Below are 19,650 nucleotides of genomic sequence, written 5' to 3' on the forward strand. Positions count from 1 at the left end.
GTGAAGTACCACAAAATAGTATTCCTCTTTGGGTGCATGAATGGGTTAGATTCAGAACGTTACAACAAGAAGGGAGTTTTGCAACACATTGTACATGATGGTTTATTGGGGGAAGGTCCCAGTGCTGTGTGCACTGGTCAATTCAGAACAATCTATGGAAATTCCGTAACAGGAGAGATACCAGAAGGAGCAGGACAAGCTGAAAGAAGAGTGGGAAAAGGCCCAAAAGGAAGTGGAAGAAGAAGAACGCAGATACTATGAGGAGGTAGGAAATTCCCTGGTAGGAATTTAACCCTGAAGCCTTAATTCCTCAAAATCTCTCAGAACTTTGTGTGTCCATTCTGCCTGGGGTGTGGGGCTATCTTTGATTCTCTTTACTCACAGTGGAGCCCCATCAACCTTTTAAAAGAGTCCTGTAGACTGTGAAAGACCACTGCTCTCCCAGATTTAGTTTGTGGTGAGGGTATGTTGAGTCATGGTCAAGGGAAGGAATAGAAGTATATCTCTTGTTTAGTCATAGAGGTCAGATTTTTTATTTGTCTTACAAGGCATGAAAGTATCAATTTGTTTATTTGTGTGTTTGTTAGGGAATTATTTGTGTGTTTGGTAGTAGAGAATTAATACTAATTTTGCACGGATAATTTTGATATCAAAGCTAAGTGAATCCTTACTACTGCATTCACCATAATACTAAAGAGATTTGGAAGGGAGGAGAATTTGGTTTTGTTTGTTTCATTTTTTTTGATGAACAAGCCAGACCATATTCAAGAATTTGAAGCTATGCTTTATGTATATTATCCAAAATTTATGATTAATATTCTTGTGAATTTTATCTTCAACAATAATTTTTATGCATAATCCTCCCCCATAGCATTTCTAATTAGGCTTCTTGAATCATATGAACTCATTATCTTGCAAAGACTGTTTTTCTAAATTAAATGCTAATTTCTTAATCGTTCCCCATAGAGAATGCTATCTGATTTTAAAAGACCTTTTTTTATGCACTGCTTGTTTGCACATAATTCTGATGTGTTCCCCAAGATCCTTTAATGACACTTTTCTCTTGACAAATACTGTTTTTCTTTTTTCTCCCTTTCATTAATTCCTGTCCTTCCCCTAGGAGCGGAAAATAATTGAGGACACTGTGGTTCCATTTACTGTTTCTTCAAGCTCTGCAGACCAGCTCTCTACATCTTCCTCTGTGACAGAAGGCAGTGGGACGGTGGTGAGACCATAGATTAAAAGCAATTCATGAAATAAGTAAACCAAAATAAAAATATAAGACCACAAGGCCAAGTTTCCCACCAGTTTATATACAGGACTGCTATAGAATCATGTCAGCTACCACATGGCCATTGTACCCCATGGTACCATCACCGCCATGGCTAAACCCTAGAGTCGATCCCTGAGAAGCAGCGAACACATTACTGAGGCCAGCTCTGCCCACACAGGCTGACAACCAAAGCCCCTGCACTGGTTGGCACGACCCTGGTTAGCGATGCCATGTGCTGGAATGTCTTTCTCACTGCCCATCATTCATTCACTCAGCAGACATGTTTCTGCCAGACCATTCATCTCTTTGCCCTGGATGATGCCAACAAAGCCAACAATATGCTCACACCAGCCTCCACAAAAGTTGCTTCTAAATAGCTCTTGAAATTCCACATGAGATATATATGTGTCTTCAAGGGCTGGAGAGAGTCCAGAAAGGCTAGTCTACCTCTATATCCCCTAAATAAGGTCATGGAGGTAGTGGGCAAATGTCATAGCAAGACCTGGCTTGTCCATAATCTACACTTGATGTTTTTGGTGACATAAATAACAGAATACACTCATTTTGCAATGAACATAATACCAGTTGGGTATATGTCATATTTGTTGTTTCTGTAGTCAATTAAGGTATGCTGCAACACACTATTTTTTTTAATTGTCCAATTTTAACTTAATACAGATTATACAAAAGAAAGTCACTACATTTGATATTGCCTAGTTACTCACCAAGCTCAGAATATTGCTTATCTTTGCTGTTGTATACAAAGATCATCACAAAAGCCAAATCTTTCATATCTCTTTCATGCTGCTGCTTAGTCGCTTCAGTCATGTCCGACTCTGTGCGACCCCATAGATGGCAGCCCACCAGGCTGCCCAGTCCCTGGGATTCTCCAGGCTTTCATATATTGCAATAATTATGAAACACTGTATAGTCTTTAAAATAAGTTGTTTATAATCGTAATCAAAGGAATTCTACACTGTCCAACAACTAACGTTTCAATACGCCCCAGCCATTTACACATACCGAACTTTGAATTTTTTATTTAAACTTTTGAAATTTAAACACTTTTAAAATTTAAAATTAAAATTTTTTGTATAGTTTTTAAGGTTATACTCCATAATCTACATTTTAAAATAATCCATGGGCACTTGAAGCCACTTGTCCCTAAATGAGCAGTCCTATGATCTTGTTTTATTTTGGAAGATAGATTTTTCTAACCAAATCCCTTTTGTGATAACTTTTAAGAGAGATCCAGATTACATGTTCATTTCAAATTATTGGAACTACTCTTTAAATTATAGACAAAGTGATTGAAAAAAGTTTCAACTATTCCATGGCCAGACATGAGTGTTGTCCAGTATGTTTAAAAATTACATTCAAGATTATCCTTGATTTCCCCATTAGAATAAGATGGACTTGGAAAACTGTTGTGAAGAAGAACAAGAGGCAAGACAGAAGAGACCACTCCAGGAGGATAACAGTGACTCACTGCTGAAGACTAGGGAAGGTGATCCACTGGAGGAGAAGGGCAGGTATGAGCCGGTCCAGGGTGTTCATCCATGTGTGTGCAGCGGGGCTGTGCCCCTTCACTCCATCACTAATGCAAACCATATTCAGCTTTGAAATTATCTTCCAATAATGCATTACCCATATATTATTGCTTGAACACATTCTAATAGCTCTGAAGTCAGTGTCCTTATGCTACTGATTAAAAATAGTCTAGTTTTTAAATAGGTAAAACCTTCGTTAAACAAGGAAGAGACTGTGTAGATCACCCAGGAGGCTGGCTCTGCTACCAGCAAGTTCTTTATGATACAAATGTTTGCTCCTGGGGCTCCAACGTATCAGATAAATATTGACAAGTGTGCATGCGTGTGTGTGCATACACACTTGGGTACACGCTCATAGCATCCTTAGAGGGACCTAAAGAAACAACAGGTTATCTAAGTATTATTTTCAAATACTGACCAATTTGAAAGGTTGTTTGGGAGCTGAACTCTTCTGGTGGGACTTGCTCTGAGAATTCTTCTGGGTTTATCAGCTAGAAGACTCCCTGAATTGTAGGATATTGGAGTTTGGGGTCCATGTCTAGAGCCTGCAGAGCCCTTGAAACAGCATAGCTGTTTCCAGTTAAAATTATTTACAGAGAGTTTCCAGTTTTGAAATCCACAAGTCAAGAATATTTGAGGGATGCTGGTAAACATTTTATGTGAATTATTGCTCTTTCTCCAGACAGTCCCTGTTGTCACCAGAAACTTTAAAAAGGTCTCCTCCATCTCTCCTTTCTTTGCCATTGTTGTTATTTTTTTAGTCACTAAGTCATGTCCAACTTGCTCCTAAAAGACCAGTGAATTACCATAGGCTGCCAAAGCCCCATACGGCCTCAATGCTTTCTACAGTAAGCCCTCTCTTGTGGAAATCTGGGAGAGTATACTTAGCTCTTTCATTCCTCAAAGTTATTAGAATGAAGAGTTTTGTGGACAAGGAGGTAGAGAGAATGTCAGAAATGATGATTTGTTAAATTGGTGGATAATGAAAATGCAAAGCATTTTACAGTATTCTAAATCCATTTTAAATCTAGTTTAAAATAAAAAGAATATTTAGTTATCCCCATTCTTTTCATTTTGTAATTGGTACTTCCTTGTCCTGAGGGATAAGATCAGTCATTTCAGTTGCTTTTATCCCTGTTGTGAAATATATTTGTTTATTTTAGCAGCCTAACTCAAGAGGTCTTGACTCATTCTGAGAACCCGGCATCAGAAGGAATCTACCACCAGCTGGATACAGAAGCTGGGGCCCCACAGTGTGGGGTAAACCCACAGCTAGCTCAGGGTAAGAATGGAGAAGGCCAGCTCCCATGTTTCACTGGGCGTCCCAGGTGGCACTAGTGATAAAGATCTTGCCTACCAATGCAGGAGACTTAAGAAATGCGTGTTTGATCCCTGGGTGGGAAATAACCCCTAGAGAAGGGCATGGCAACCCACTCCAGTATTCTTGCCTGGAGAATCCCATGGACAGAGGAGACTGGCAGGCTAGAATCCATGGGGTTGCAAAGAGTCAAACAACTGAAGCGACTTAGCAAGCACACATGCATGTTTCAGTTATCGTAAGACCCCTTCCCCACCCCATCGTCCAGACAGATATGGCCTCTGCTGGCTGCTATGCTAAACAGCACAGTGAATAAACTCCCACCACTGTGTACCAGGAAGTTCCATGAGATCACTGTGAGACCTTTGCAGGCGTTAGTACTTTAAAGAAAGGTGATTACTAAGCACTAACTGTTATGTTCTTTCTTTGGCCTCAGATCCATCCCAGAATCAGCAGGTATCAAACCCACCAATGCACATTTTAGAAGATGTGAAGCCAAAAACCCTTCCATTGGACAAAAGCATTAACCATCAGATTGAGTCTCCGAGTGAAAGGCGGAAGTGAGTAACCAAATAAGATTATTGTGGAATTTCTTTTCTTTTTTTTAATTTTTTTTTTTTATTGAAGTTTAAATTACAGTGTCATGTTAGTTTCAAGTGTACAGCAAAGGGATTTAATTATATGGAATTTCTTGTTTTTTAAACTGATTAAGAAGGGGGAAAAAATGAAAAAGTGTGAGATGGCAGGTGGTTTGCAGCATTTTTGTGCTTTCTCTCCATTCACTGCTATTGTCGAGGTAACAAATACTTATGAAGTTTGGGATGATCTTCCTGGCAAGTAAATATTTACTCTGAATTTAGCAACTTAAAAGAGACAAAGTAATGTTTTTCACTGACAAATTCAAACATTGGAAAGAATTTTCTGGCATGTTGTATTACCAATTTATTTAAGCAAGTTTAATTGTCTCAGAGCCTATGGAGAAATATTCTTTCAAGGAAAAAAATCTTTTCCTCTTCTTACCATTCTCTTTCCTTAAATATCTACCCCAGGCTTTAGTCTAATTTTGTAACAATTATATTTTTTACACTAAAAATAGTTCTGATCATTTTTGAAGCATGTCAATGAAACAGGCACTGTGTTGAAGGGTTTGCATATATCTCTCTCCTCTTCTTTTCATATATTAACTCACTGAACTCGCCCAATTACATGGTTGAGTTATTGTTCCCATTTTACAGATAAGGAAACTGGGGCTCAGGGAAATTAAATAACTTACCCAAAGTACTTGTCTGAATGAGTAGAGGTAAAGGGATTCAAAGTGAACCCACAATTTCACTATGTCATATTTGACCTACGGTTTCCTTGTAATCAGTTTTGAAAAGATAATATACATTATGCTTTAACTAATCATTCTACCAGGAGCCAGACCACCTGGATTCAAACTTTTGACTCTGTCACTTTGCCTGCATAAAACTTTGGGCAAGATACCTAATCTTTCTCTGCCCTAGTTTGCTCATGTATAAAATGGGAATAATAGAAGCGCCTGCCTCACAGGGCCCTGTGCCCAGAAGATGGTAAGTACTGCACATTGTCGGCAGTGATGTTGATAACGGTCGTGTCGGTGATAATGATGATGATAACTTGTCTTATAAGTTCCTCTTTTTATCTGATTTTTCTTGTTAACACTTTTTTCTCAACACAGGCTTAAACCATTTCCCCCTTTTCTGTCTATCTAATTTCATTTCTCTGTGTCTAGATGACATATGCAGCAATAATAGAAGGTAAAATCACGTAGAAGGAGTCATTATTGTTATTGATTATTGTGGTGATTTTCAACCTTTTTTCAAGGCAATGGTTCTTATACTTTAGGATATTCCATGAAAAACTGATATTTTGAAGAAGACAAGCTCTGTCTAGGGAGGGAGTCAGAGAGGGGGGAGGTCAGGGGCTCAAGAAGTTATTCTGAGAGTAGTTACAAAACAGATGGCCTCACGGCCTATTGACGTCTTTGCTGGCATTTCTCTTTTCCTTGTTCTTTTCTGTGTCCTATTCCTTTCTTTACAAGTGAAATTAACTTTTGAAAGCGAAAGCCCAGAACGAACGGCTTGATCACAGGCAGGGCTCACGTGTGACCAGCCGCACCTGTGAAACCGTTGAGGGAGCTTCTGGCTGGGAACCATTCTGCCTTGGAGATGCCCGCGACATAGTGGTTATTGGTTGTTTTGAACATCACCCCTAATCACGTGGACCTGTAATGAATTTCTGAATACTGGTGGAAGCCGCCTCACTGAAAAATATTTCCTTTAAGCACTGCTCTTTATTTCTGGGCTCTCTTGAAGAGCTTTTCCCTATAGCCCCACTTATCTCTCCCTTCCATCCCATTCATAGTTTTTATATCTAACTCAGCGTGCAACTTTAACTAGCAAAGAACCTGGCAAAAATAAAGAGTAGAAAACTGTTTTGTCTTTTCTGTTCAACAGTGCCAGCCTGGTTTTGATATGATACAGCCAGTGTCTGAACAAACCTGCTAGATGGAATTTTTTTTTGCTCTTTATTAAAAAATTACCGCTAGGATGTGCTATTGGAGAAGGCAATGGCACCCCACTCCAGTACTCTTGGCTGGAAAATCCCATGGATGGAGGAGCCTGGTGGGCTGCAGTCCATGGGGTCGCTAGGAGTCGGACACAACTGAGCGACTTCACTTTGACTTTTCACTTTCATGCATTGGAGGAGGAAATGGCAACCCACTGCAGTGTTCTTGCCTGGAGAATCCCAGGGACGGGGGAGCCTGGTGAGCTGCCATCTATGGGGTCGCACAGAGTGGGACACGACTGAAGTGACTTAGCAGCAGCAGCAGCAGGATGTGCTATGGTCTTTTATTTGGTTGTCAAGGAAGAGGGCTTTTTTTTTTTTCTCCTTCTAAAATGTCTTTTCTCTTGGGACTGGGCTTCTGTTTACTTATAATGTTTGGCTCTTTCCCATGTTGCAGGAAAAGCCCTCGAGAGAACTTCCAGGCTGGGCGCTTGTCCCCCTGCTCCCCCACCCCTCCTGGCCAGTCACCAAACAGGTACAAGAGGTCAGCAAGCCTTTCTGAGGCTGCTCTATTTTGACTGGAGCCTGCTGGGCACTGTCACCACCGAATTAGTGCTTGCCGGGGGACCATGGGGATTTGTCCACCCATGTCTCTTCCTGCACACACACAGAGGCAGGCCAGAGGAACACACCCCACCCACCTGAAGGTTTTATCAGCCCTCGATAAGAGAGCCAAGTGTGTGACGTGGGCACGACTGTGGCCATCAGCTTTAATTACATTGTGTGGAACCTGCAATCTAATAAGAAAACCCACCAGACAATTGCCAGCCTTCTAAGTCGGCGCCTTTCCCCACAATGAGGCTCGGTCCTTCTAGGCGGAATCCGCTGCTGGCTCTTACAGTGGTCCAGGCAGGCGCTGAGAAGCGAAACTTCATCTTCCCTCTTACTTCACTCAAGCTCTCTAATAATTGCTTCAGGACATTAATTGGGCCCCTTGATATTCCTAAAAGCTGCCTGAGCTCCCATTCCCTGGAGAAACAAATTACTAAGTACTGCAAGGTTTTCTTTGATTCATAAATTTCATTTAACTACGGGATAAGAGGGAAATCCTAGTAAATAGAGTTTTGTGAAGGGCAACTCTTCCTTTCTTTCTCTTGTCTTCCTTTCTGTTTCTTCTGTCCCTGTGTATACTGTTAGCTTCCAAATGATACTGCGTATTTTAAAGTTTCTTACGTAATTCCAAGAGTTTTCCTCACAGTCAGCATCATTGCAATCTGACCTTAGTTGCTGGAAAACTGACTTAGGGCCCAGCCATCCTGTCTAAGCCAATGCAATGGAAACCCGATGTGAGTTCTTCACACCAGATCACAGAACTTGGTGTCAGGGCAGAGATTGGATCCCATATCTGCCTGGTACCTGTTGGACTGGATCACGATTTCCTCTTTACTTCTAAGCAACAAAAAAAATTTTTAATAAATAAAAAGAAATGCTCCAGTGGGCCAATGAACCAATTACAGAAAAACTTCACGCAACTAAAACCTTAGTAAAACTAAACTTGATTGTCTTTGAGGATTTAAGAAAATATATGATAAATACACTGAATCATTTCAAGGCATTTGATCACCATGGCTGAACAGAATACAACACAAACTTTTTATAACAAATAATTCATGCATACAGAGTTCAGTGTCACAGTAGAGGCTTACTGTATGTAATCTCTCAATTATTACCATCTTATAGCTAATGCTTAATTCCTGCTCATTGTCATTTCAGTATTTGTCATTTCATTCATGATATCAATGTTTTACAAACCCATGTTTTCATTTTTTTTTTTTTTGCATGAGGCTCCATATTCGTGAGGTTCCATATTCCATTTCATCTTTGCATGAGGCTCCGGATTCTAAACAGCACATTTTATTATGCCATATATTTTGCAACCTAGGTCTATAAGTGGGAAGAAGCTGTGCTCTTCGTGTGGGCTTCCACTGGGTAAAGGCGCTGCGATGATCATTGAGACCCTCAATCTCTATTTTCACATCCAGTGCTTTAAGGTATGTATTCATCACTCTTCTCCCTGAGTACAGTCTCGTCGTGTGTTTTGGCCTCATCCTGTGCTTAGTAAGTACCTCCTGGAAATCCTAACAGCCTTTGTGTGTGAGGCCCCCCGTCTCTACGTTGTACAGAAATGGGCATGGAGTCCATCTTTGAGGATAAAATTCTTCTATCACGCATCCCTCTGGGATGTCAGGTTTGAGGAAGCAAGACATATTTGTGCCACGTGTCTTTGTAAAACTGTTTTTTTGTTGTTGTTGTTGCTAAAGAGTGTATACTCTAACAGGAAGCTAAGAAAGCCACCCAGGAGGACAGTGATACTTCTGAATCTTTAAAGGATTTAGAATGTAACATCTTTGCTTCTTCTTAGACTCTTGTGACCCAAGTCAGAGGTTTTTGGTCTTTGACCTGATGGGAGATTTCCCTCAATTAAGTGGTTACAGCTAGTTGCTAAGTTGTAGATCTCCACATGAGTGTTCTGCGATCACAGATGGAATATTACTCCCTCCAAGAGCTGCCCTGCTCAGCACACTGAGTCAGGCTGCCTTTGTTACAGGTCCTTAGAGAAACGTTCACGCTCCTTATTGCTCACTATCAAACTGTTTAATTATCATCTCCTCTCATAAACTACACGCTCCATAAGGGCAGGAACCATGTCTGTCTAGCTCACCACTATTTCCTCTGTATACCTAGTGGAGATGACATCAGTAAATATTTCTAGAGGAGTGAATTAATGAATAACTGAAAACGAGAAGGCTTAAATTCTAGTCTCAGATCTCCTGCCAATTAGCAGGTGAGCTAACCACTTATGCTTGCCTGATTTATTTTTTAAAATTTACATGTCAGACTATATCGGCATCTCCTTTCATCACCCATGGGCATGTTTCAAATAATATATGATTTTCGAAGCTACACCCTCTAGCTCTGGAAAAGAATAATTTCGTTCCCTTCATCATGCTACCATGCTTTCTTGTGGCCTGGGGTTTTGTCCTGTTTCTTTTTGGTACCCCACTCAGCTATAAACTAAACTTGCACAGGTTTAAAATAACTCTCACTTTACCTGTATGCTAAGAGAAAGTGAATGACGTCGTTCTGAAATTATTAGCTTAATTATGTCAGTAATCACTGGAAAGCAAAACTTATAATGAACAAAACACAGTACGGATACTTAGACTCAATTTATCAATATTATTGTTGTAAAATTAACATAAACAAGGTATGTCCTAAATTATCTAGGAGTATTGTGAGGCTCATAATATATACTTTTTTAAGAATTTCATGGTAATATCAAGATGACATGTTCTAACACCACAGTTTATTCTCAGAAACTTTACCAGAACTCGAAATAATCAAGGTAACAAAGAGTTTTTGCAGATTCTCAGTGGACAGGGGACTTGTCTTCTTAGCTGTAAAGGCCTTTATTTTCTCTTACCATTCACTTCCAAGAGCTGACTTGATGCTTTAAGGCACATCACCATATGGATTTATCCCTTACCCTTCTGTGTAGGTGTAGCTTGTAATATAATTTGAATGGAACCCTCCCTGTGCCCCAAGTGACCTTAGAACATCAGTCTGGAACTCACCCTCTATTCCTGGGCTCGGTCATAATCTGCCTGCAAGTGGCTGGCATGAACCACGCCCCACTGCCTCCTTCTCTGATTCAGCCAGTACGGTGTACCCCACCATCTTCTGCATGCAGGCTAGCTTGGTATCGTTGCCTCTAACATGGAAACATAAGATGGGGGTGCTATTCCGCAGTGATTATAGTCAGGTATTAATAGAACTTACCAACAACACTGAAAAGCCTTATTCAGAGACAAGTTTCGAAAACCACTAAGATTTAATCTGTTTAAAACAGTCTTCCATCTTGAGAATCAGCGTGCATAGGCTTTGGGGTTCAACCTGATAACCACTCACCAACGTCTAAACCTTGGACAAGCCACCTCTTGTCCTAAGCTCTCTGAACCAGTGTCATTCTCCATAAAATGTTAGGACTTGGGATAAAATGCTAAAAGTATATTATTTCTGGAAATCAACTCACAGAGCAGCATCTCATACATAGTAGATACTCAACAAATGTGGAGGTTAGAGAAGTGATTACTGTGCTACTCTTGTGAACAGTAAGCAAGTGTTGTAAGGAAGCAGTTCCTTGTGTGCCTTATAATTTCTGCTCTTTCTTCCCTGTAGTGTGGGATTTGTAAAGGTCAGCTTGGAGACGCCGTGAGTGGGACGGATGTTAGGATTCGAAATGGTCTTCTAAACTGTAATGACTGCTACATGCGATCCAGAAGTAAGTCCTAGGGGAAATGCCTTGAGATGTACGGGTGCAAACACATGCCTTTCCTGGACCAGTTTAGCAATTCAACTATTTCTGCCTATCAGTTGACACTCCTACACTAAAAGAAAGATGTGTTAACGATGGTAAAGAATCTGCCTGCAATGAGGGAGACCTGGGTTCAATCCCTGGATTGGAAAGATCCCCTGGAGGAGGGCATGGCAATCCACTCCAGTATTCTTGCCTGGAGAATCCCCATGGACAGAGGTGCCTGGTGGGCTATAGTCCACGGGGACACAAAGATTTGGACATGACTGAGCAACTAAGCACAGCACAGGTAAAAGAAACAATAATGAAGTGACCCCTTATTTACTATTAGTTTCTTACTTGAATGACTGCTACAATGTAATTCTTTTTAACCAGAGGGCATTAATACACTAGCAGGTGAAAATGTAGACCAAGTTTGAGACATTGCCTGAGCTCACCATGGAGATTTCAGTGAGATACAGGGGTGATATAAGGTCTGTAAAACCCTACTTATTTGTTGAGGTATCTCTTTAGAATTCCAGCAGCATGTGGAGGGTATCTCACATGTGAAGAGTCACTCTGCACTGCTCATCAAATCAGGCACCCGCTCCTCAATGCCTACATTCAGACGTTTCATGGCATAATGTGGGCTTGTTCCCAACTAAATTGAAAAGTCTTTGAGAGAAAAACTGGTGTGTTCTACTTCTCTGTGAATCCCCACTCTCCTCCAAAATGCCGGAGTACATACTAATCAGCACTTAACCAGTGTGTGCTGCCTTGAAGCTTCCTTGAGCAGCCTGCTCTCCCATCTTATGCCTAGGTCTCCTGATGTAGGCAGGTCATGTATTAATAAATTTGGGGGGCCACGAGGGGGTGCTGTTGCCCAGCTGCTGTTTAGAAAATATGAAACTAGCCGGTGGCTAGCCTCTGAATCTTTCCTCAGTCTCCATCATAAATATAGTCCTTATGCTGGATAGGGCTTCTTTAGTGACTCAGTTAGGAAAGACTCTTCCTGCAGTGTAAGAGCGGAGAAGGCAATGGCACCTCACTCCAGTACTCTTGCCTAGAAAATCCCATGGACGGAGGAGCTTGGTAGGCTGCAGTCCATGGGGCTGCTAAGAGTTGGACATGACTGAGCAACTTCACTTTCACTTTTCACTTTCATGCATTGGAGAAGGAAATGGCAACCAGCTCCAGTGTTCTTGCCTGGAGAATCCCAGGGACAGTGAAGCCTGATGAGCTGCCGTCTATGGGGTTGCACAGAGTTGGACACGACTGAAGCAACTTAGCAGCAGCAGCAGCAGCAGTGCAGGAGACCGCTTGCAGTGCAGGAAGCTAGGGTTCAATCCCTGGGTCAGGAAGATCCCCTGGAGCAGGAAATGGCAACCCACTCCAGTATTCTTACCTGGAAAATCCCATGGACAGAGGAGCCTGGCAGGCTACAGTCCATGGGGCCGCAGAGTCGGAAATGACTGAGCACACACCTACAAATGCATATATATGTATATAATATATAATTATATTTTATTTAAACTATATTTGTATTTGTTTGTTTTGTTTTTGTACATTAAAAAGGAAAACTAAACCCTTTTGTCCCAGGATTCAAAGTAATTTTTTTTCTATTATTTACGCGAATTGGAGTTTTTCTGCAACCTCAATGACCTGTTGAGTGTGAGCCATGGAACCAGAAGAGGGCGCTGTTAGGTTGAAGGATGGTTCAGCCAGATTTGAAAGTGCTGTAAATCTGAATTTCTTTCATAATTTAAAGCGATTGAAGGATGCCAGCAGAGAACAAACCCGAACCCACTTATGGATAACAGTGACCTGTTTTGATCCAGATTTTTATTTTAATTGAGAAGCTGGGTGTTTCATTGACATTTCTTTTGGAAATTAGCTTTTAGGATCTAGGCCAGCAATTTTTCTCTTGTGTATACAAATATAAAGGATGTTAAGTGCTTTTGATTCCAAATCTGAAGACGAGAACCATGGGGTTCCTGCAACTGTCCTGTAAGATGAAAAATAGGTAATTGGAAGTAGATTAAAGGTACTGTTTTTTCTTTATTTAATATTTTTGATGCACTATTTCACTAGATATTTTTTAGAATACAAATGTGCTAAGACAAAACAAAAAGGTTCATTATCTCTTTGCCTAGAGAACCAGTATCTATATTCAAAAGAAGAAATAAATAGAAGGTATAAATGGTAAAAGTTCAGGAAAAAATGGGTTTTTTAGAAAGATAAAAAATTAAAAATGAAAAAATCTTCAAAGTTAACCACATAATCACTTTCTAATAATTTCTTGGGGACAGGGGCAGAATGTATGTTTGTATATACACATGTGTTTGCACAAACACACAGATGCATGTGTGTGTGACACGTCTACCTGTGTGGGTTTTTATTTCACAGAGGTAATAGCATAACCACAGCGGTACTTAGTTTTCGTTGCTGCTGTTTTTAACTTAATGATGAAAGTGAAAGTGTCAGTCACTCACTCCTGTCTGACTTTGCGACTCCACAGACTGTTGCCCACCAGGCTCCTCTGTCCATGGGATTCTCCAGGCAAGAATACTGGAGTGGGTTGCCATGCCCTCCTCCAGGGGATCTTCCCAACCCAGGGACTGAACCCAGGTCTCCCACATTGCAGGCAGATTCTTTACCATCTGAGCCACCACGGAAGCCAGCTTAATGATATATCCTGGCAATTTTTTCATAAAGCATGTTCTTTCTCCTCATTCTTCTTAAGACTCTTTTATAGCTGTATACGGTCCCACTGTATGGACTTACCATAATTTAAAACTAATGTGCTAAGAATGAGTGTTCCTTTAATTCCAGTTTTTTTTTAATGCTATTTTTTAAATGCTCCAGTGAACATGCTTTTATATATGTCTTGATGAACCTCTGAAAGCATCCCCACAGGGTAGATTCTGAGCAGTGGAAAGTGAAGTCGCTCTGTCATGTCCAACTCTTTGAGACCCCATGGACTGTATGTAGCCTACCAGGCTCCTCAGTCCATGGAATTTTCCAGACAAGAGTACTGGAGTGGGTTGCCATTTCCTTCTCCAGGGGATCTTCCCAACCCAGGGATCAAACCCAGGTCTCTCACACTGCAGGCAGGCAGTTTACTGTCTGAGTCACAGGGGAAGTAGAACTGCTGAGTTAAAAAGCATATGCCTTTTAAATCTTCAGGCTATTTGCCTAATTATATTCCCCGAAAGAGCAATGTATATGAGAGCCTCTTTCTTTCTCCATGCCTTTGTCAGCTCTGGATATCATCAAACTTTTAAAATTTCCACTCTGCTAGGCAGGGGGGATAAAACCTCTTTGCTTTAATCTGTAGTCTTTAACTAACTATAAGTGAGTTTAAGCATCTTTTCATTTGTTTGTTCACCATTTATACTTCTGTTTCTATTAAAACCTTTTATATTTCTGTATCATTTTCCCATTATTCTATTATCAGTTGCTTTTTATGAGTTTTTTGTAAATTAAGGAAATTTTCCCTTTATTTTATATTTGCTACTTTGGGCAGTTATCATTGGTCTTTCCACTTTGTGATTTTTTTTCATAGAATAAATGTTCAATTTAGGTAGTTCAACATATCTCTCATTTTTCCTTTTTGGATTCTGGGTTTTGTGTTCTACTTAGAAAAGCTCTGACTACTCCAAGAGTATAAATAAATTTAGCTGTGATTTCTCCTAGAATTGTTTTTTGTTTTCTTTTTGGCATATAAACATGTGATAATCAGAAATGTATGTGGGGGTAAGAAATAAGATAGATACTAGATTTATTTTGTTTTCCAATTAGCCAATTGTGTGACTATAACTTACTGAAAAATCCCATTTTTTTCTTATGAATCTGAAATGCAACTTTCTCCTAAGCTAAGTTCACATATATATTTTGGGTCTATTTCTGGATATTTTATCGTGTTGTGTTAACCTGTTTATTCTCTAGTATCAGTTTTAATTAATATAGGTTCATATTATGCATCAGTATTGAAAGAGAGACTGGCTACCTTCTCTCCAATTATTTTTTCCAAGTTTTCCTAAATCTCATGTTTATTTTTCCAGATAATTGTTAATATCATTTTAGACTAAACTTTAATCAGGTCAACAAATGGCAGGGAGAATGACCACCACATCTGAGAGTACTGCTCATCTCTTTCTTCGTGTCATAAGGAAAAACTGTACCTTCAGAGTGAATGGGGGAGAGGCTAATAGTTGGTTAGAGAAGTATAAATCCACTTGAATTGATTGACTATACCCCAGATGCAATAAAAGAGTCAGAATGGGGAAAATGGCTAAAAATCATTTTTTTCTTTTTTTACTTGATTTTGATCTGAAGTTAAGAAGAAGGGAGATGGATAGATGTGAGAGGTGGTTTACATCATAGGTATTCCTAGTGAAATGAAATAACTTCATTGTGTGGAATAATAAAACCTGAATATATAATCCTATTTTCTTCAAGTAAGTGGTCACATTTAAATGAAATTTTTTTCTTGGAGGGGGAAAAATAGCATAACAGCATATTAAAATGCAATTCCTAAAAGTAATGTAAACAGTTTGTAAATTCATATGTAAATAGAAGAGAAGTGCAAAGCCAATTACCTGTCACGAATCAAGCCGTCACATGGTTTAACTGGTGCCATTTGTGTGTGGGTGTTGGATGACCATGTCTTTGTGTCTGTTTGATCATTCACTTTCATGAAATGCATTTAATGCAAAATCCCCGGGGTCTTTTCCAATGTTGCAATTGCCTCATCATAACTCTAGTGCCTAAAATGAAGGAGAAACTTTGTGAAGGTTTCAGCAGGAAATAGGGAACCCAAACCATCCTTCCTAGATAGAGTTGCCAGATAAAATACAAGATGCCCAGTTACATGTTTTTGAGTTTCAGCTAAACAATTAATTTTTAGTATGTGTATGTCCCAAACATCTGCTGCTCAGGATTTAGCACAAGTGTATCCCAAATATCACATGGGATATATACTAAAAAATGTATTTATTATCTAAAATTCAAATGTTATTGGGTGTTCTATATTTTATTTGCTAAATCTGACAATCTTGTTTCTAGATCATATGTCAGATTCCTCCTGTTGCAATGTATTTATTCTTAGAGAAATCACAAGCTAAGGAAACTGAGAGAAAAGAAATTATTTTCTTGCTTATTTGCCACAGAAAACAAGGAAGAAAACTTGGTGGAGGTCATTTAGTTCAGGGTGAAATCCAGAGGACTTCAACCAAACTTGACAAGGCATAGGAACCACCTGGGCTCCTTGTTCAGCTCCAGGATAGTGCTCAAGAGTCTGCATTTCTAACAAGCTCCAGGTGACACCAATGTGGCCGGTCCCTGGACCACACTCCAAGTGGCATGGCGGGACAGATTTCCCCTCCCTAGAAGGAAGAGATGTTGGCAATGGTCATTACTAATTTCAGAAGTGTTTAAACATCTAAATCCAGAATGGTTGACTTCTGTAACCAAATGTTGCTCTGTTTTCTTCATGCCAGGTGCTGGCCAGCCCACAACATTGTGACGTGGTTTTCCAGCTTCCAGATCACTCACCGTTTCCTTACTGAGGGTGTCCCCTGGCAGCGTTTAACGAAATCCCGAGTTCAGGGGCTCCACAGCATTCATCTGATTTCTGAAAGGCTGTTTGAAAAGATGGTATCTGTTCTATTGTAGCACAGTGTTCGTGTTTTTCCTGGTTTCCTTTCTTTTTTTTTTTTTTTTTTTTTGGCATTTGCACAGTATATACAAAGAATATTGAATTGTAATGATCCTGAATAGTTCAAAAAGAAAAGGTCTTAGCATGGTCAAACAGGCTTATGGTTTAAAATATGTTATTCTCTTTTTTGGGAGTTAATGAGATAAATGATGCAATAAACCTGTTTGGTTTTTTTTTTTTTTTTTTTTTAGCATTTCTAGGAATTAAACATTTTATGTTTACAGAATTGAGCTGCAGAAAATGCAGGACATGCCAATTTGAGACACATGGTCTTCTGAGTCAGGAGCATACAATTAATGCATTTCAGAAACTAAAAATCACACCATCTAGCTCTGAGCTATAACTTGTTTTTACTGCAGAGTCACTAGGCTGATAATATATACTGTAATCTTGAAACATTTGTGTTACTTACCTTTTGAGGTGGAAGTCATACCAATAAATTATTGCACCGTTAGTATTAGATTCTGTGTCCTTTGGAAATTATGCCATTGATATAGGCTGAACCATCGAATAGAAAGAACCCTTGTAATATTGGCTAGATTTACACTCTGGGACATTGCCCAAGGGTAGGAAGAAACCAGAGGGACATAATTCAGTCATTATTTCCAAAGTTACTACCAAAATCTGTGAAGACGTTTAATCTTCCAAAGAGTGGTGGGTCAGTGATAGCCAAGAGAGCTTTGTGGCTTGCTTCTCTTCATGCTCTAGATTCAATAAAAGGCTCAGTGTGGGACATATGGAAGCTGTCGTCGAGATCCGTACATTGCTAGGTGTGACCCTGCTCACCCTTGCCTGCACCTTCTCCTTGGGGGCTGAAGCCCAGGTGGCTAAAGAGAAGCACTGAGTCCATCCTAATAGAATCCAATGACGTACAATGCGAGAAGCCACTAGTGTGTGATCAGCAAGCACCTACCGCTCACATCGTCCCCTGCCCACCCCACGGGATACCTGCCTGCTCTCCTCCGCGCCATCCATCACCAACTCTCTCAACTTCTGGAACTCCAGAACCCAGAATTCTGGACCTTGCTCATGGAGAAGTTTAGCAAGGAACTCTTGTGGAGGGCTGGCTTATTTTTTTGCCCTGTGTGATGAGTTTCATCTGGCCAAGAAAGGAATCAAGTTATTAAAAAGCATCCCATTTTAGAGTTTCAGGCTGATTTCCTGAAGACTGGGGAAAGGGGGACTATTTATTCTGCCTTAAAATAATGGCAAATAAGTGAAGATGACAGATGACGTTTTGTGAATGTAGACTCTGGATATACTCCTAATAGCTTAACGTAGTCATAAAAGGAGATCAAGTAGATGTTTTTCTGTTATGTAAGCAATAATTTTTTTTTCTCTGTCTTATTGAGTATGGCTAGCAATTATTTATTTACATGCTAGACAGTTCTCTGCATGCGGGTTCCATGTAAGTGCAGAAATTTCCTCAGCCACTGGAGATAGTTTGGCCATTTTGTTATTTGGGCGAGCTGTTGTTAGATTGAAATTTACACATCATTTCATTAAAAATTGTGCCTTAGAAAATGCAAAGCTGTTGCACATAGTGATGAATTATGGATGCAGTACATTGAAGAGAGATGAAGTCACTTCCAAGTTCTCAAGACTTCTCATGGAGGTGTTGGCTGCTTTACAGGGGGAAAAAGTTTTAAAAAAAAAAGAAAAAGAAGAATTGAAAACATTTTGAAAATGTACAGATTAAGTCCAATATTTTGATTAACCACCTGCATGTTTTATTAAGTATTTTGATAATATGGATGTTTGCACTTTGCATGATATTAGAAGAGTACTTTACCACCAATAATGCACAAAACATGTACAATAGAATCATTCATAACCGATTTTTATAGAATACTTTTTACATGTGGAACTCCATCCGTTATGTAAGGATTATATGAATATTGCACATTCTCTTCTGGTTTCACAAACCCATTTATACATATTTCTTAGTGAGACTCATTGTACATGTATTGAAGCTAGAATCAAGTCAAGAAAAATAAAGCCCCATTCTCCAACTGCGAAATGTGCTTTTCCATAATGAACAATAGTCACCAGCACAGAATAATCTCCAACATTTTCTAAATTCTAATTGCCAACTGTTTCTATTTATATTTGATTTATATTTCATTTGGAGTCTGTTACATGGCAGCTCGGGCAGACTAGATCTTGTTTTTTCCAATGCAGCATAATGAGTATGATCTATTTCTTTTCAAATAATCTCTGAGATCCCAGGAAAAAAAAATGCTGTGCTCCGTTGAGCTACAATGTAAATGTGTTTGTTTAAAAAACAGATGAGGCAAGTGAGTGATTTATTGTTCCTGAGGAAGTATATCTTTTTTTTCTTATACTTCGAAAGCTAGTCTCTTCTTTCTTAAGAAAAAAAAAAAGTGGGTAACTCTTTGTTTTTCACGTGCAAACTTTCATGACGTGTTCATTCTTTCTGTGTAGTGTTATTAATGCAATACCTACTATAGTTATCTATACACAATGTAAGACTTAACAAGCTGAAATGATCCACCTCATATGTGAGTCCGTCCAAAAGATGTTACTATTCTGGGTGGGCCAATGTTCTGTATCAGTTACACTAACCTTCATTTAAAATATTTATTCTAAAATGACTCTGAGAAATAGTAAAAAATAAAATAAAGTTGTTTAAAACGCAACAGCTTTTATAGTAAATGTACATTTATAAATAAAATACTCAAATTCATTTTGTATTTCACTGATTTTTTTTTTGAGGGGCGGGGAGTCAATTTTCTTACTTGGGGAAGAGAGAATCAAGCTCTCTTTTACAGCTTTTGGTCCAGAATTACACAGTCAGATGATAGCAATGATGCAGATTTGCATATGTTTATTGATGCATCTTGAGGTCAGCTATTTAAGGCAAATCAAACTTACCAGCTGACTGTG

General features: G+C 39.5%; 1 protein-coding gene across 19 annotated transcripts in view; it reads left to right on the forward strand.

The window, feature by feature from the left end:
• Positions 1 to 19,450, forward strand: part of LIMCH1 (LIM and calponin homology domains 1) — a 351,768-nt gene extending 332,318 nt beyond the window's left edge. For 7 of the 19 annotated variants that reach the window (XM_027544363.1, XM_027544367.1, XM_027544369.1 and 4 more), the window contains 9 exons: positions 173 to 265; positions 1,121 to 1,225; positions 2,678 to 2,805; positions 3,990 to 4,105; positions 4,578 to 4,701; positions 7,128 to 7,205; positions 8,613 to 8,721; positions 10,910 to 11,012; positions 16,526 to 19,450. In XM_027544363.1, the coding sequence (XP_027400164.1) occupies positions 173 to 265; positions 1,121 to 1,225; positions 2,678 to 2,805; positions 3,990 to 4,105; positions 4,578 to 4,701; positions 7,128 to 7,205; positions 8,613 to 8,721; positions 10,910 to 11,012; positions 16,526 to 16,551 (882 nt within the window). In that variant the 3' untranslated portion in view covers positions 16,552 to 19,450. Of the gene's footprint in view, positions 1 to 172; positions 266 to 1,120; positions 1,226 to 2,677; positions 2,806 to 3,986; positions 4,106 to 4,577; positions 4,702 to 7,127; positions 7,215 to 8,612; positions 8,722 to 10,909; positions 11,013 to 16,525 lie in introns of all 19 variants that reach the window. The other 12 variants (XM_027544373.1, XM_027544374.1, XM_027544372.1 and 9 more) reach the window with 4 other exon arrangements.
• Positions 19,451 to 19,650: the final 200 nt, after the last annotated feature.

This window comes from Bos indicus x Bos taurus, chromosome 6 (genome assembly GCF_003369695.1).
Source record: "Bos indicus x Bos taurus breed Angus x Brahman F1 hybrid chromosome 6, Bos_hybrid_MaternalHap_v2.0, whole genome shotgun sequence".
Taxonomy (NCBI): Eukaryota; Metazoa; Chordata; class Mammalia; order Artiodactyla; family Bovidae; genus Bos; species Bos indicus x Bos taurus.